This window comes from Aphelocoma coerulescens, chromosome 1 (genome assembly GCF_041296385.1).
Source record: "Aphelocoma coerulescens isolate FSJ_1873_10779 chromosome 1, UR_Acoe_1.0, whole genome shotgun sequence".
Taxonomy (NCBI): domain Eukaryota; kingdom Metazoa; phylum Chordata; class Aves; order Passeriformes; family Corvidae; genus Aphelocoma; species Aphelocoma coerulescens.
This window is the reverse complement of record NC_091013.1, coordinates 15,434,508-15,453,314: the sequence shown is the minus strand read 5'-3', so window position 1 is coordinate 15,453,314 and position 18,807 is coordinate 15,434,508. Positions and strand designations below refer to the sequence as shown.

Below are 18,807 nucleotides of genomic sequence, written 5' to 3'. Positions count from 1 at the left end.
ACACACATACATCATGCATGCCTACTGCATGGACACATATATATTAATTTCAGAATACACCTGGAAAGGGATTACAGTTTGAGAAAGAGCTTTTATTTTAGAGTTTAATGAGTCACCCTTCTCCCTCCACTTACTCAACATTTTCCTCTGATGTCCACCAGTTTGACTAGTCTCTAAAAATATTTCACATTGAATGACAGGCTGCAGAAGTTCAAACAACCTAGTAAAAACACGTGGGCTAACAATATAGAAATTAGAAAGTTTTCTGTGCAGAACCACAGAGCAATTAAAGATTATGAAATGCAGTGCTCAGTCCCACAAGCACTGGTGCATGTAAAGAGTTGTATTCTCCTTGTCACTCCATCAACTTCAGTGAACCACTGAAAGGTTTCAAAGTACCTATCTTTTCTTCTGCAGGGAAAAGTCCTGGAGATATCTCACAGCACAGTAACTCGAATCCTAACTCCTTCCAGGATTTTACTTGAAATTTAGCATTCTGTACTTTTACAAAACATCAGCAATAAGTTTTTGCTTTTGAATTAACTAATTGTGAAAATCTGTTCATGAGAGCTAATAATGCCAAGGTTGTGGGTTCAATCCCCATATGGGCAATTCACTTAAGAGTTGGACTTCATGATCTTTGTGGGTCCCTTCCAACTTGGAATATTCTGTGATTCTGTAATCTGTGAACTTGTATTCACAACCATAGGCCTTCAGGTTCTCTCACTTTAAAAGGACAGAGTCAGTCAAAGAAAGGTAAATACAGCAAGTACACCACAGAGCATCACAAATCAACTGAAGGTCACAAAATCAGTAAGTTGTGTGGGAACAGAAGTAAAAACCTGAGTATATGTCCTTCTCTACCTGCACAACACTACATTTCAGGTAGTTCCACTTGTAAGTGCTTTATTTAATGAAACAAATTATATAGCAACTATTCAACTAAGTTTTAGAATTAGACTCCTCTAAAACAAAATAGAAGAATTTAAAAATTCATTGAAAGCTACATTGAGACATGCATGCAGCTTTTTGGTGGGTGAATTTTAGCTATTTTTTATTCAAGATAGATAATGTGGTAGCTCTGAGTTACAGGCATTTTTCCATCCATATTCAATCCTGGAAGGAGAGTAACTCAAGTCAATTTAGAGTCTTTTAAAGGAGGAACAGATTCCATTTTGATAGTACAAAAAATTGAGCCGTGGGACACTGGGGAAGCATAAAGAAAACATGAAGATTTCCATCTTACTTTCTTCTACCTCTAATTATTAGGCATTCATTGGGCCAGTGATTTGGCAATGGCTGATGACAGTGTATGAGCATGTCTCTGTAGTGCCATGAAGACAACATGACAGGACCATGCACTAGGACAGGCAGGCTGTTCACCTGCTGGCAAGGTCCTGGGGGCAGCATGATAAGGAAGCTTGGGGTGAGGGACCAAAAATGAAAAAATCCTTCAATCAGTCAAAAAGCTGATAAATACAGGTGGCAAAAGGAAAGCTGAATCATGTAATGCTCTTGGCTCCAAGTAGGAAGAGAAGAATTTTCATCCAAAAGGATTTAAAAATGTTTTCATTTGGTTTGTGTTATCGAATAATAAATAATATTGACAGACAAATCAGGCTGCCTAAACACACCAAAGCATGTTTAAAAGGGAAACCAAGGCTTAGCTAAGCTGGTTATCATGAGCCAGCCAAAATAGTGGCAGTAGCTTGTAAGCTACTGCTGAGCAGTCATGAAAATTATGAAAGAAGTTTCTGTTTTAGAGACAGTATCTGTTGGAAGGGTGTTTTTAATCAGGGTTTTTGATAATACTGGCCTATTGCTTGTGGGAAGACAAACGCAAGTTCTCTGGAAGAACAGGAACTGACTCAATCTTTTAAAAAGTGCACTGAGCCCTCACCAAGCAGGAAATGGACAAATCAAGGTCCTGTGAAGCACCAGATACATACATTCAACAGCTTTCACATTCTTGAATGGCTTGTGTGCATTTGTTACTCTCAATATTCCCAGTCAAAAAAAAAAACCTCAATAAAAGCAAAAGTCATTACCACCTTCTGTAAAAATGAAAGGTTTGCCTTGTTCCTTCTCCCTGGGTGGGAAGTACCAATGTTACTTTTAAAAATGTATGCTCTACTTGTTCTTCTTCCATCCCTCACCACCTCCTGTCACAACCACTGGCACTAAGTATCCATTGCTGAAGAAGTCTGAAGTCAGAGTGAGTAAATAACCCATCCTATTACATGATGACAGTTTACCTGCACCTTTGCCTTTTTCCACGGTAACTGAGTAACTGGAGTGTCTATATATAAACAATGATATATTTCATATGGCTGTAGCAAAGCCAAAAAATGAGGATTAAGAGGCTCGCATACACTCGGCTCTTTCCAGCTCTGAAGAGAACAACATGTTCTCTGCTCATAAACCTAAACTGCTCTAATATACTTTGTCATCTTATAATTTTACTAACAGTGCCAGTGAAATTCTAGTAGAGTACATAATTAGGTGATGGCAGGAAATGGTGGACCCTTTAAGGACTGTCTTCACCATCAGCTTCCCAAACAATTCCCAAAAGATTCTAGGAGGAAATTGCAGCACTTACAGGAACAGAACACAAAGATACCTAATTAGCCAAATACTTTCAACAGTAGATAATGCAAATAGTTTGTCATTCCAGTTGATATGCATTTTATAAAAACATGGAAACTGTTACATTGTCTATACATGGTACTTCAGGAAAATCAGCACTTCTGCACATAGAAATAAACCCCAAATACAACAACGAAAATCCAAATAAATTAAAAATCAACACCACTAAACAAACCCCACATACACACATATATTTACTGTTAATAAATTGTAGTGTTTGATCAGAACTAAAGAGTATCACTAACTCATAGCAGCAGCAGTCTTTTTTTTACTCATCCCTCTTGCTGTCATCTTCATTCTTATTTACTGTTAACACTTAAGTAATATAAATGGAAAGACAATCAGTAGATGAAGTCTGGACACAGGTTTTATTGTTCTAGCTATGTAAGTGGACTATTTGGCAGGCTAAGACTGAAGCACTAGCTTTCACCATTATGATTATTAAATGCTGCAGGTATGCCAGAGGCTTTCAGAATACTGTTTCTCTTACACCCTTTATTGCAAACAAATATTAAAACCATTAAAATCAGATAATATTTCCTAAACTTGAGGGAATCCATCTGAGGGCTTTGTAATTAAACTGCAAAGAAGGTGGAACTATTGACAAGTATTCTCACGTTAGCTTCAAACAGCAGTGAGACTGAACCACAATTCAATTTCTAGGAACTTATGTTTTAGGAATTTTAATGAGGTTTTTGGTCCTGTCAGGAAAAATCAGATACACAGCTGTACTCTCTTCAAATCCAAAACTGTAGAAGTATGTTTTGCAAGACATTTGTATGCAAATACTGCTAAGCACCTCTACAGATTCTACCTACAGAGAAGATTTTCTCACAGCAGCATCCTCCAACAGTAAAACAATTGCCACACCAAGTGTGAAAATGAATCAGACCAAAATACATGTATTACTAACAAATCCACCCACACACAGAGAAAATAAAAACATCCGGAGCTTGTAAGGTTGCCAGAGGGGGGGAAAAAAAAGAAAACTGATTTCAGGGAAGAGAGAAACATAAGTTTAAGACACCTTCTCTTTGCCTCACAACCTTTTAGGACTAGGTTGGAGAAATGCTGTGAACCATCTAATCCTGCCCATTCTATAAATCCTTATGACTACTTTAAGAGGCTATTGCCAAAACCGTACTGAATTCTCCATATAACACACACTTCAAATAATAATACATAACTAAGTTCTGAATAAATTGAAGCTACTTTAAAGAATTATTCTATTATACCATGAAAGAAGTTATATGTTTGAAAATATAAATTCTAGATGGCACATTGGGTTCTTGTTCCAATCTCTGATTAGATTCTTCTCATGGTTTGGAGCTTCAGGAAGGGAAGGAAGAAATAAAAGAGGGTTTTTTCCCTTATAGCCCAAATTGGTTTTTCTTGTAATTTACAATTTAAACAACAGCATATTTTAAACAGGAATAGCCTACTGAGGTTTTCTTAACACTACAAATGACCAACCTGAACAAGAAGAGGAAATAATCGAGTCTCCTTTGTATATTAATTGATACAACCTACATTAACTCTATCAGTAAAGCAGTATTATGTGTATTTAAATAAGAATGATTTTAGACATCTGCAATTATATTGCATAAAGAATGAAAATAAATAAATTTTGTTTTCAAATTCATAAATTTCATAAAATTGTAGAATGGTTAGGGGTTACAAGGGACCTTAAAGATCATTTAGCTCAAATCCCCGTGCCATGGGAGGAGTTGGATCCATGGCAGAATTTCCATCAGTTCTATCAATACATAATTACAAGTAAGCCACTGTCTTTTCAGAAGGTTACTTTTTGCAATATAATGTACTAGTCACTAAAAACAAGTAAACACCTTAACACTGAAGCTTCACATTACTGTGTGCTCACTACATGACTCCTGCACATACTTAAAACTTACTTTCACATACTTCATAAAATGTTTAAAGGCTAATTCCCACAAAACATCCAACAGCTGACAGCCCCAAACCACCACCATTTTTTCTCTCTTTTCCACATCCCCACACCCCCCTGAGTAGCCCCTCCCCTCAAAGCCTGCCATCAAAACATATCCAACAAACTGTTCCCCACAGGACAGCCAAATCCACACTTGCTCCCATGATAAACATACGGGGTCCATCCTGCCCACTGCAGTGAGCATGGCGCGCTTCCCATCCGGCTGGGAATATCACCAGTTCCCTGTGACAGGCAATGGGAAAGAGCCTCCCTTGCTGCCAGGGAGTTTCAAATCACTTCCAGGCCAAACACCCAGGGCAGCTGCCTCACTGGAGCTCCCTCACCTCCTCTGAATCCAGCTGAACAGGTTGAGGTGTGACATCATTTGTAATCCCGCCTTGGGCATCCAGGACAGCCCAGAGTGCTGTCATTGCTCTGTGCTCAACGCCCTTATAAGAGTGAACACAGCCAAGTCAGAGACTATTGACTGGCACAAGACCATCTTGGTCAATCGGTGTCTTTGTGAGGAGATGGGCTGGGAGACAGAGAAAGATTTCGTTCTACTGGTTTTACATTCACCAATGTAAGAGCAATAACAGCAGCAATAATAAATAATGACACCCTCTGATGTTACATTTCTCCTCACAAAATCTTACTTGCTGATGACAGAAACAAAAACTCAAAGAGACAACATTTTCACATGAGTCTACTGTCTTGCATTTCACCATAACAAGTTTAATGGCCATACCCAAAACTTGGAATAAGAAGCTAGTACTCCTGACTCTCAGTCAGTTAGGATCCCATGATCTAAAACAGTTCCTGAAAACTGTAGACACTATGTAGACAGTATTCTAGTAAGATTTCCAACAATGACAAAAGAAAAAGCTCATTAATTGAGTTGCAAATTCCTGCCAAGTATGTAAAAAAACCAAAAAAAAAAAAAAAAACCAAAAAAAACCCAAAAACAAAAACAAAAACAAAACAAAACAAAAAAAAAAACCAAAACAAAACCAAAACAAAACAAAACAAAAAATAACCACCCAAAAAAACAAATCAGAAGTACCCCAGCATACCAAGCCATTGACCCACAAAGCAACTTGTCTTTTCAGGTACAGACAGAAATAATTTCCCTAGTCTGGATATAACCTCAGCATCTCTGCTCATGCCACAGCTTTCCCAGAATCACGGAATATTCTGAGTTGGAAGAGACCCACAAGGATCAAGTCCAGCTCTTGAGTGAATGGCCTGTGTAGGGACTGAACCCACGGCAAGTGGCTACTGAGGCAAAGCTGATCCAGACAACACTTAATTAATAGTACTCAGACTGCTGAGGAAAGCAGTGAAGGCCCTAAGAACCTACAAACCCCAGAGCAAAGGCAGGAAGTCACAGAGGTGCCAGAGACTGCAAAAGTCTGTGGCAAATCAGCAGGGAAGGACAACAGGAGTTGGTCAGTTCTCTGCCCTGCCAGGTACCAAGCAGCAGCTGGGGGAGCAGAAAACACTGTAGGAACCAAAGTGTTCTCAAACATGGGAAATATTCTCTTTTCCTGCTCAGGAGCCAAACTACAGCTGCAAAGGGCCCCTGCAAGTGCACAGGACCTGTTTTATGAAAGGTTTTTTGAAAGCACGAACAGGGATGGGGAGGGGTGTGTAACAAGCACAAGGGTCTCAGTGAGAAATCACTCACAAGTCCCCCACAACCTCTAGCTGGTTGTGATAAAAACAAACAAACCATACAGAGAAGAAAATTAAATGACAAGCAACAGATAAGGATCTGCACCATGTACTTAGATTCAGCATGAACATCCCTGACATTCTACAACTAATGTGCACTATTTAAAGATTGTATCCTGATTGCATAACAAGAAATCCAGGCTGCTTTTCTGACCCGAGGCAGCAGTACATTTACACAAATCCCTGTCCCGTTTCACTGATTTTGAAACACAAGCTATACACCAGAATTTCAAAAACAACTACCACTACACTGCTTGCTTAAGATAAATTTACCTCTCTAATTCTGCTAGTAATATTGGCAAGTCCTCTGGAGTACAGAGAAGCTTTAAGGTTGTTACATGCAGCAGGTTCCGTTTACCAGTATAACACTATTCAATCCCACATAGAATTGGCTTTGAAAATTAAAGCCAGCAAGCATGGGTCTGCACCAGGTTCCTGCTTTCTACATCTTCATCTGCTATCAGCAAAATCTGTCTCGCTTACAAACACAGTTTTACACTGCAGAACATGGATTTCAAGTTGAAGTTTTCAAGCTAGAAAGACATCGAAAACCAACTTTATATCATATAAAAGACCAACACTGCAATCACACCTGATACCTCCTCTTTGTCAGCTGCATAACTGAGAATTAAAACAGACACCAGGAACAGTACATAATTCTCCATTTGTACTTCTATTTCTCGGTCTGAAAAATTGAAAGAAAACAGAAAAAGAAGACAACCAGATCCACTTTCACGCATTTCTTATGATACATTCAGTACCATCATCTCTAACAAAAAAGTATCTTCAAATGTTGACAGAGGTAAATTAGATCTTGAAGAGAGACCAAAGAATTTTCTCATATTTAGACAAACGTCTTCCACAAAATCTTCCGAGAGGCCATAGCCGCAGACTATTAGGCAATGAAAAAAGAAACAGAAAATAAATTTCAAATACCTTCTCTGTTACGCCTTGCATATTGAATTTCAGATCGTAAGAAAGGTATGAATCCGTGTTTTTCGTCGTTGTATGTATAAACATACAAAAAATTCAGAGCAGTTGTTTTGTAGGTTCAAGAACAGGAAGCACCTCTGCTAAAACTTCGTAAAAAAAGTCCCTTGAAAAAAATAACTGCGTATGTACTTCACGTAAATCATTGCTACCTCCCCTTTCCTCTTTCTCTCTCACATCTGTCTTCAGACAACTCCTCTTCAATGGTCTCCTAATTTGCACCTATTCCAAGAAATTTAAAAACACTTTTACTACAGGCAACTCCAAAAGTCTTTTCCACATTCAGAACCTATTTCAGATTCCCTTGAAAAACATGGGGGATTTATTTCTTAAGTAAAATTTCAAATGAATATCTTTTCATAAACATTCCAATATAATCCATTTCCCTAATATTTCCTCTTCTGATTTCTACTTGTTTTCTTCCAAGCTGTGCTCCCAGAATCTGTGCACAAATGCTAACAGAAACCATTCCGTACTCTTTACAGTGTTAATTCCATGATTTCATTTCAGCCCAAACATTCAATTTTTGCAAACCCCAACAGTTAATTCAGAACATCATCATGAATTTATTCAAAAGGAAATAAAATCACAGGAAGTTAAAGCTCTTCTCCATAAGAAATTATTCCCACCACTTGAAGGTAGAATGCAAAGTACCTCAAGAATTTCATTTGTAGTTTTTAACCTTTGAATAACTTTCTCAACTACTCTTAGAACCAATTTTGATAAGAAATAGGAATTTGGAGTTGCATTCAAGTCCACTATTCATGTCTAGCATCCCTTTTTGCCTGCTTCTCAATTACTTTGTTGACACACACTTTGCCAATCGGGCATAAACTGACTGCTGGTGAGCCCAACCGTGCATTCACTTCTTAAAACATTTTCCATAATCAAGAGAAAGTTTACAGTTGCTTAAAATCTTACTGGGCAGAGTGATCATGCTCAACAAGCTTTCTAATGGGACTGCTGTTTTGCCTATAGCTCTCCATTAGGAGATTTACACAAGAAAAACAAGAAAAATAAAGGTTTTCAGTCAGAAGATTCATAAATTAACTCTACTTTTAAGTAAGTGTGTGTCTTCTACTCCATCTTAGCTAGTTTAGAGAGAAAATGCTTGACTACAAAAAACATATTTGACTTTAAATTCTTCCTCATTCTCAGCTTGAACACAATGTGGTTTTTAGTTCTTTAGAAAACAGCCCTGCATGCTGATTAAAAAAAGAAATAAATACAAAAAAAAAAAAGATGACAGGAAGGAAAGAGCAGGGAGTGGTATTTCATGACAAGACAAAATCTGAACCATTTATTGTTGTTTTAGAACTTTCTATTGAGAAAAAGCTATTTATATTTCAATTATGTGACTTTGCCACAGTTTGAAGTAATTTTGGAAAGAAGAGGTCTTAGAATTAGGTACTAATGGTGTAAACTTGGAAATCTTTAGATTATTATATTCTCATAATAGACATTCATAGACTGCATTTGTTTAGAACATTAAATCCAATACCTCCTAAAATCAGCAGCAGATTTGAAATATCAGCCAGGAAAAAGCTTACAGGAAGCCTGCATTTGTCCCACAATTCAGTTCACCAGAGCTCAAGCAAAAAAGTATTACCAATACACAATGAATACCAAAACAATTTCTTTCCCCTAGCCCAAAGTGTGGATTTTCAGAGATTAGCAAAAAACAGATTATTCATTGTCCTCCACCACACCCTTTAGTCTCATTGAGGCTCTTGCATACTCCTAAATTTTTGCTGCCTGTCAGACACAGAGCTGCTCTTTCTTCTTGCCAATGACAGGAGCAAGGATCAGAGTATATGTCTGTCCCCTCAGAAACACCTGAGGCTCCCGTGTCCACCCCCACATGCCCCGCTGTGGGCTGGCTAAACTCACAACCAGACCACTTCCCCCAGTTACCTTGACATACGCAGCACTATTGAAGCAAAATGAAATTACTTCATTATGTCCATATGTCTAAACGCACAGTAGGCTTAAACAGTTAGATGAAGTTAAAAAAAAAAAGAAAGACACTTATACCCTTCAAAAAGGGGAAGTACCAAAGCTCCCCTGAAGCTGTACTAAAAGATTATCATAAAATCTATTTATGTATTTTATTGTAGTTCTTGGTCTCTTTTCCTTAGTGGAGAGCCAAGTTTATGGAGGTTTATAGAAATTAACAGCCTAGGTCTGCAATGACAAATCAAGGAGGCCCAGAGGTACTAATAGCTGGCTTCATATGTGCAGACATACGTGTGCACACACAGATGCCCTGTAAAAATAAAAAATTTCTTTCTAAACATCTGAATGGCTGTCCTAAAACAAGGATTATTGCAAGTTATTTGGTATATTAAATGAATACAAATTAATGGGTTTTTAAAAAAAAGTTTTTATAGGCAACTGTATGGAAAAATCTAATTATTCTCAACCAGTTTAGCCAGGAACAAATATTCACAAAAAAACCCCTTCTATAAAACCTAAGAAAGCATTCTGGAAAAGCAGAATCAGTTACAAGGAAGAGAAAATATTTCAAATGCAATAACCTCAAAGTTGTTCTAGAATAACCACTTTGTTCTCAGACCATGAAGTCAAATATTATCACTGAACAGCAGAGAAATGTAGGGGTAGCTTCTTTTATTTTCAACTTGTCTTTGCAAAGAAAGTAATCTTTCCTTTGTAACATTGCCTCAATAGAACACTGCATTCTATATATGCAGTATATGTGTATATACAATACATGTGTATATGCAATGTATTATGGTTTTGGATATAAGAGATAATATGATATAAAGGATGTTATTTAGCCTGAACAACACAGTACATAAAGCTTATACACACAACACAAGAACAGTTCCACTTTGTACTCACTCTTACAAAGTTGTCAGGGAACAAACCTCTTCTGCCTTTGAGCTGTCCTTCCCACCAGCCTCCATCATCTTTCTTGATATTGGTGATTATGTCACCTACAGTGATCGTCAGCTCATCATCATGTTGAGCTTTGTAGTCAAACTCCACTATCGCCTCCACTAAAAGAGAAACACACATATATATGGACAATTATTGACTAAGTTTTCCTGCCTTCCAAAGGCATAAGAAAACACCAATGCAATCATGTATTCTCAGTGAAAGCAATTCATTCAGCTTAACCAAGAGAGTACATCACAAAGGCAACATGCAACGGTAATGTTCTGTGGGTAACTGCTACAAGAGAGGCCAAAGTGAAAAAACACACAAGCAAGCCCATCATGGTTAAGGCAACAAATGGCACGCATTTTTCTTTATTTTTTAAAGGAAATCAATTTGTAATGCTTCAGCAATATTTATTCTGGCAGTATTACAAAGTTTATTTTTATTTCTTGGACAAAGTTTTGCCTTTTGTTCACAGGACTTTCAAAGCATTTTATTTAATACAGAAATAAATATGTAAAGGTTCTCAAATTCATAAGCATCCCAAGTCACTGCAACTACCTTGCTAAATATCTCACTACCAACCTAAAGAGTATTTAACAAGAATTTTTTGCATCATGATGAGTTTCAATGTTGTTTATATAGAAATGCAAAGCTTTGCTGCATGAACATGCCTTCACAGGGTTTCATCAAAGAGACAAGATTTACTTGCACTTGTGATTATACATCAGAGAATTAAGATGAAATACTTCTACTGCTCTGAATGTCTGTTATCAGAGTTGCATTATTAGCTTGCTACCATTATAAGGTATGTCTGTCTTTTCCCAAGAGGTCTCCCCTTCCCTTGGAACCATACACAAAGGAAAGTCTCTGTACAGAATTAAGGAAATCATAAAGACAGAAAAATTTCTTCAGAGACTCAAAAATAATACACCTGGGGTATTCAACATGGAAGCCATAGTTATATTCAGTGGTTCATCAAACATCTACTAGGAGCCAGACTGGCAAGACCTGGGATGGTGGTATCTGTAAAGCCTTACTCCTGCTGCCTTCAGTGGAAAAGCTCGCCCCAAGACATTCCACCAAACATTTAGCACTTCAACCACTGAAACAGCAAAGTGAGAACTGGTAACAGGCATCTGCTTTCTGCACAAATGAGTGTGCCATGTAAACCCTGCAAGCTCTAGCAAACAGGCAATACCAGCTCACAAAGCAAAGCCAACCATTACACCACAGGCAGCAAAAAGGTTCTGCCTGAATAACAAACCCTGCATACTAAACTGAATTAAGTTAACAGGAAAGCAGTTACTTCTTTCCACCCCCAAAACATCACACAGTCACAATGCTGAATATCTCCGTCCCTCCTCCAGAGCCTGCAAGTCATAGCTAAGGCAGTGTTCTGACTTTTGGATACATACCAGCCACAAGTTTATGGCTTATAATATTCCTCTATTAATTCTGTGAAGTCAAAAACGATTATAAAACCAGTTTACAAGAGGCCTGCTAAACTACGTAATGAACAGCAAAAGAGAAAGAGTGGCACCACACATTATAAGCTGACATGCAAACAGAACATGAAAAAATTATCACTGAACCTTAACTGAAAAATCAGAGTCATTCAGCCTGAGAGGGATTTCACATCTCTAGTTCAGCCTTCTTTTCAAAGCAGGACCGGTTCTGAGGTCAAACCAGGTTACTCAGGGCTTTGTCCACATGGGTCTTGAAAGCTCCAACCTCCTCCTACAGAGGCAGGTAGGGCACACAGAAGAACCTGCTTCATTGCTTGACTAGGAAAAAGGTTTTCTCTCTACAGTGTATTGGAGCCTTTCTTGTATCAGTTTTTACCCAGTGGTCTTGTTGCCCCACCGTGCATGGCTGTGCAGTAACCCCATCTTCTTGATAACCGACTTGTAGGCTTTGTAAGGCTGCTATTAGGACCTCACAATTTCTCTTCTCCAAGTTAGACAATTGGAGTTCCTCTAGATTCAGGTCCCTTCACTCTTTACCTCATGAACTGTTCCACCTATTTGGTAGCAATCACAGATGTGAGGAGAGTGCACTCCACTGCCTGTTCCAGTAATTGATAAAGATGTTTGACAGAACAAGTTCCAGGACAGCCCCCGGTGGTACTTCATTTATTATCAGCTTGCATGTGCAGTACAAACCACTAACCACTACCTAAATCACACAGCTTTTGAGGCTGGAAGGCACCTCTGTAGACCAATCCCCTTATTCAAAGCAGAAACAGCTAAAGCACAGATTGTTCAGGGCCTTATAGCCAAGTTTTGAGTATCTCAAAGGATGGAAATTCCAGTATTTGATTACCCTTAAGATTAAAAATGCTTTCAGACACACCAATAAGATCAGCCTGAGCCTTCTCCATATTGAACTGTCCCATCTCTTTCACACTCTCCACAGATCTCACAGGCTCCAATCCCTCAGCCATCTACATGGCCATTCACAGGACTCACTCCACTCTCTCCATCTCGCTCTTGTCATGGAGAACCCAGAACTGGACACAGAACTCCACAGCTGCCTCACCAGAAAGGACAAGGGGAGAAGGATCACATTGCTCCCCCTGCTCACAGCACTCTGCCTGAAGCAGCCCAGGCAGCCAGGAGCTGCCCCTGCCACAAGCACACACTGCTGCCTCATGCTCTGCTTCATGTCCACCAGGATCCCTGGGCCTTTCTCCACAAAGCTGCTTTCCAGACACTCAGCCACAGCCTGTACTCAGCCCTGCCATTATTCCTCTCCAGCTGCAGGACTTGGCATTCCCCTCTGCTCATCAGCATCCTGTCAGCCCATTTCTCCAGCCTCTTCAGGCCTCTACAAATGGCAGCATGACCCTCTGGGGAGTCAAACATTTCCCACTTTGCACCACCTGCCAACCTGCTCTGACTCCTCTCTGCCCTGTCTCCCTGGGCATTACTGCAGATCCTGAGCAGCACCAGCCCCATTACCCACCCCTGTGGCACCACTGCCACTGACCAGCCTGCACCTGCACCTCGTGCTGCTGATCACAGCCCTTTGAGTCCAGCATTTCTGCCAGGTTTTTCCACTCTCCTGGGCTGCACCTCATCAGTTTGTCAAGTTATGGGAGACAGTGACAAAAGCTTTGCTGAAGTCAACATAAACAATATCCACTTCACAAGTCAAGGATCTCATGGTAGAAGACAAACAGATTGTTCAGACATGACCTCCCTTTCATAAATCCATGCTGACTACTCCCACCGGCTTCATGTCCTTCATATATTTGGAAATGGCTTCCAGGATTATTTGTTCGATCATCTTTCAATGGTTCACATGGGGCTGACCAGCCTGTAGTTCTCAGAGAAAAAGAAGAGGCTTCTTGCTCTTCCTGAAGACAGGAGGTACATTCTTCTAGTCTTAATGAACCTCTCCTAATCACAGGGTTTTTTTGAAGACTATCAAGAGGGATGTCCCAATATCAGTTAACTCTCTCAGGACATACCACACCAGGGCCATGGCTTTGCATGTGACCAGTTTGTTTAAATATTCCCTAACCTGATTCTCTTCCTCAGAGGGAAGGTTTACCTTGTTCTGGACTTTCCCACTGGTTTCAGAGTCCGGAACACACCGAAGTCTTACCTCTTCATGTCCAGGGTTGCAACCCTGCTTTCTGCCTGTCGCCCCCTCTTCTCTGGATCCCAAACTTTATCATCTCACGGTCAGTGCAGCCAAGGCTGCCCTCAGCCTTCAGATCCCCAAACAGTTCTTTGTTTGCAGGTGTGAAATCCAGTAGACAACACACTCCAGGAACCTCCTGGATTACTCACACCCAACCCAGCACATAAACAAGCTACACTATCCCCCCAGTACATATCAGGGTGATTGAATATGACCTATCCTATCATATCTTAACAATTTCAATGAAATCATAACTCTGAAACTGCATGCAGACATGTATTTCCTCTTCCTTGCATCCCATGCTGTGTGCATGAGAACACAGACATTTCAGAGAGGCAACCAGCCATGCTGACTTCCCAGAAAGAGTAGCAGTTTCCCTGTAACTCTGAAAAGCAGAACCTTGTTTATATGGGTATGCTTGGGAAGGGCCCCCTTCAGTCCTGATTTTTTTGATTACAAGGTCCCCATTGTTTGTACCACATTTTGTTTGCCAACCTGGTCCACCAATTGCTCATAAGATAGCTTGCAAATATGCTTTTGCCCTAGTCAGGTGAATCTCATCTTTTCCAAGCAATCCTCAGAAAGACCCTCATGATCATAAAACTAGAATTCTGTTGCTAACACCAGCTATGCAACCAGCTTACCCACAGGATCTCTCCACTCATCCTAATGCACTTTGCTTTCACCCAAAGGATCAAGGAGAATCCACCCAGGCTCCCACACCCTTGGTCATCACCCCAAGAGCCACACAGTCACAGCTGATAATTTCAGATCACTTCAGGCAGTATCATTGAAACCTACATGGAAGAGCAGCAGGGGTAGTAGTCTGAAGCCAGACAAGCTTTGGCAGTCTTAGCACAGTGCTCCAGATCCAAGTTCCTGGCAGGCAACAAGCCTCTCTAGATGACAGGTCAGGTCCGGTCAGCAGATGGGAGTCTCCAACACTCGCAGCAGAGAATTTCCCTACTGTTACCACTTCCCACTTTCTCTTGATGCTTCTTCATGGCTCAGATTTACCAGCTTGGGTTCTTCACTGGACGGAGTACCCATATCCCCATCACCTACAAAAGCACTGAATCTTTTCTCTATTTGCAGATCTTGAGGTGGAGCAGGAGCCTTCCTCCTGGCATCAGAAGTTACAAACTTCAAGTTTTCAGACTTGCCATTCTGGGAGCCTTCAGAACCAGCCCAAGAGGCACAGACTCCATCTGCCCTTCATTCAGGAAAGTTGGGGGTTTGGGCTCTTGAAACCTCAGGAACTTGAAGGTCTGGAAAGTCCAACCCCCTGAGTTCAGCCAACTAACCAATTTTTACTCATATCTCTAATATACGAACTAGAGTCCCTAAATTAGCATCAATATTATCTATATCTATATCTATCTATATATATATATACACGTACAGTTTACCCCAGAGTAACCAGTGCATTTGGTTCAGAAGTTGTATTTACACAACAGCTCTCCAAAGACTACTGGATTCAAGCGGTGGCACTAAGGTACACACATCAATGAAAATTTTTATCTCCACAGAACACAACAGCACTGTGACTCAGAAAAGGTAAAATTCAGACTATTTAGCAGGGTATTTCCAGTTTGGTTGACCCCCAGGAAAGGCAAGGCCCTGTATCTTCATTTTTAAGCAGCCTGCTAGGATATACTTCCTTTCAAATCTCAAAGCTTTTTGCACGTGCCAAGTAATTTCTCCTCCCTACTCAGGAAGCTTTAAAATCCTATTCTGATTTAGCTGTGAGTGCAATTGCACACTGCTTTGCTCTTCCTAAGGAGCTAGGAGATGGGTAGAGAGCTGTAAGGGGGAGATGGCAATTGTGCAGGGATTCAGGCTGGCTCCAGCTACTGACTCTTCAAACACTCCTCAGCATTCAGACTTCAGCAAGACATAATAAAGGAAGGCAAACAACTCTCTCACTCTCTAAGTCCCATATTTTTCAAGAGTTCTAGAATCTGTCACTGTGCTTGCAGTTTTCCTTTAAGAATGACATGATTATTGGCATGTTCTCTCTCTTCTGTTGAGAGACAAAAAGGTAGGATGGGGCTGTTGATCTCACTCTACAGTGGCTTGGGTAGGCTAGAGGCACTGGAGTTAACTCCCTGAAGTTTGTCTGGCTTGCACTAATTCACATATGGACAGCTGCAGCAATTCAATCACTTTTGTTTTACTGGAGGGTTGTTTAAACAAACAAAAAACCCCAACCCTTTACTGTTCAGGCTTTTCTCTGTCTATAAAAGTTTCCACTTATTAAAAAACACATATAAATATTTTTAAAAGCTGCCTCCTCTCAGAGAATTTGATTACTTGTAACGTAAGTGTGTGTAAGCTGTCAGAGACATATGAGTCACCAAAATAGGACCACACAATCAAGATGTTTATAAACTCTTCAAAGGAACCAAGAGCATGGTTTGGAAAGAGGAATAAGAGCACACCTAACAAATGTGCAGAATTGTGACAAACTGATTGGAAGGTACTCCTGAGATCACTCAAAATTCTCATTTATCACAGTACTGAATTTTGGAGAGCATATAACAGCCAAAAGTGCTTTACAATTTATATGTTCCTGCAGCTGCATTTTTAAATCATACTCATTTTCTAAAGCATGCTAAATCACAGCACCTTCTCAAACTGTGTTTTGAAAAATTCATTCTGCCAGTCAAACTTAATCTTTTTTGTTTCTTTTAAGGTGAAATTTTGTCTTCATGGAAGCTGGATTGATATTAGCGACAACACTGATCCAGGTTTGTTAAGAAAAAGCAGATCAGAGTTGTGCTTCCCATCTGTAAGTACAACATACCTGATTTCTGAAGTTCTGTACTAGATTTCTCCTCAGGAACTGGACTAAAACCGTGTTCCAGTTCACACAATGATTCGTGATGTGAGAAAACACTCCATGGAGAGTGAGCTCAAACTAATTTTATTTGTTAACCAACAAAGGTTAGTCTTAGGCCCAGCTCTGCCAAGGTAAACAGATTGTTACATTAACAGCCAAAACTCAAATCCCTTCTAAGCCAAGAGAAAAATAAAATGGCAAAATTTGGACAGATCTGGTTTCTCTTTTTTGAGAAATTTTCTTCAAAATATTGTACCTCATGATGCCTGAAAGTCAAACCTGTCCCAGCCTGCAAACTCCAGCTATTAGACTCTCTGTTAGAAGAAGGCATTTTTTACATTAGTAATGAAATCCAATATCAAAAGCTATTCAAGTTATTTTGATCTATAAGGGGAACATTCATTCTCATGCCAACAAAATCAGCTATTCCTAGTCTTATATTACCATCAATCCAAATTGTAACATAAAAACTCATGAAATAGAATCAAAGCTAGTTATTAACAGCCCTGCTGGAGACTGGCACAGTACAACTCATTACCACAATGTCAGGGACAAAGATTTTTTTAATTTAATGCTTAGTGGTTTGGATTTAAAATACACAATTTGAATTGCTAATGCTATGAACCAGGCATTGAAATGTGACCTGACAGCTGTATTTTCAAAAAACACATCTAGAAAAAGAATTGTTGATTCAAAATTTAACTAGTCCTATCATTCATTCCCCAAGTTAGTCTTGCACATACAGGGGAATTTATTTTGTTGATAATCACAAATATTTTTCCTGTTGTTTAGTTTGTTTCCTTGCCATATTTTAAATTACAAGTAAAATCTAATCTCTTAAACTGGCCTAGTCAGAATTTCTTTAATAATGCTACCAATACTTGAAGACAGAAGCATCTCTGTTTATTCTATTTTCAGTTATTGTACAGTACCTTTCCAAGCAAGAAATAATAAAGAAAAGAAACAGAGATTTGCTACTGTGCAACAAAAATTATGTTATCAAATCAGTTTCTTGTGAGACATCTGAAGTGTGTAGGCACAATGGAAATGTTATTAACCCCTTTGGCACTATTCCACCCAAGTAACAGCATCCATATGGCAACAGCACCTTCTGCAGCAGTCTGGTTTCACACCCAAATGTAGACATTAAAGTGGTGAATACAGTTAGACATGGCAGTCAAGGAGTTAAGAGCTTCTCTACTGTAAGTTTTATGTTTTCCCTTTTGTAAGTCACTCAGCTTCATGTAAATGATGCTGCACTGGCTTACCCAAAAAACCAGAATGGAAACCAGACAGACTAACTGCAAATATTCTACATTCAAATCTTCAATTAAAGTTCAAATTACATTTCTTCAGAAGAGATATCTTTGCATAAAGATAACATTTTATAATGGGTTTTTATCTGACCAGTGAACTCCATCTGCCTCAGAACTTCACAGACAAGGTCTTCTTCAAATGTGCTCTTCTATCTAAGGCACCTGGGTACAAACTGGTGAGCCTGAAACACTTTCAGAGCTTATGGGCATACTTAAAAAAACCCCACATTATTTTTGCTATATGACAGGTTGCATGAAAACCCCTAGTAAAATATTAGGAACCACCAGGAGAGAAAAAATTAATCCTTTTATTAGACCAAACATCAAAGCATGACTGACTTACAATCTGAACTCAAATAAAAGAAACAAACAAACAAGCAAAAGCCAAACTGCATTACATTCAATAATTCTGGTTTCCTAAACTAGACCTGGAGGGCCAGAAGGTCTGAAGATCAAATATGACCTACAAGGCCACTGTTTTCTTCACCCTAAGAACACTGAGCAGCTGGCAAGTCAATTGCATCAGGGATGCTGTGGTACAAATAGGATTGAGAGAAGAGAAGGAAGACAGATTCATATAAATTCTGATGGGGCTCTTCTACCAGAGAACAAAATAATCTGTAGTTTATAAAGACTCAACTCTCTCAATGTCATTACACTTTATAATATGAGATGAAGGAATGAGTCACTGAACAGGCCTTGGAGTCATCATTCTACCAAAATGGAAATGCCTCTTAAAAAATTTGATTAGATAACAATATAACACTATCTTTACAGCT

The 18,807-nt window shown here is 39.3% G+C and overlaps 1 protein-coding gene across 3 annotated transcripts in view; it reads right to left on the bottom strand.

Annotated features, from left to right (window-relative positions):
- The window catches only part of SH3KBP1 (SH3 domain containing kinase binding protein 1), a 215,602-nt gene that overhangs the window by 180,900 nt on the left and 15,895 nt on the right, over positions 1-18,807 (bottom strand). For 2 of the 3 annotated variants that reach the window (XM_069001636.1, XM_069001711.1), the window contains exon 2: positions 10,181-10,338. In XM_069001636.1, the coding sequence (XP_068857737.1) occupies positions 10,181-10,338 (158 nt within the window). Of the gene's footprint in view, positions 1-10,180; positions 10,339-18,807 lie in introns of those variants that run through there. The other variant, XM_069001788.1, reaches the window with a different exon arrangement.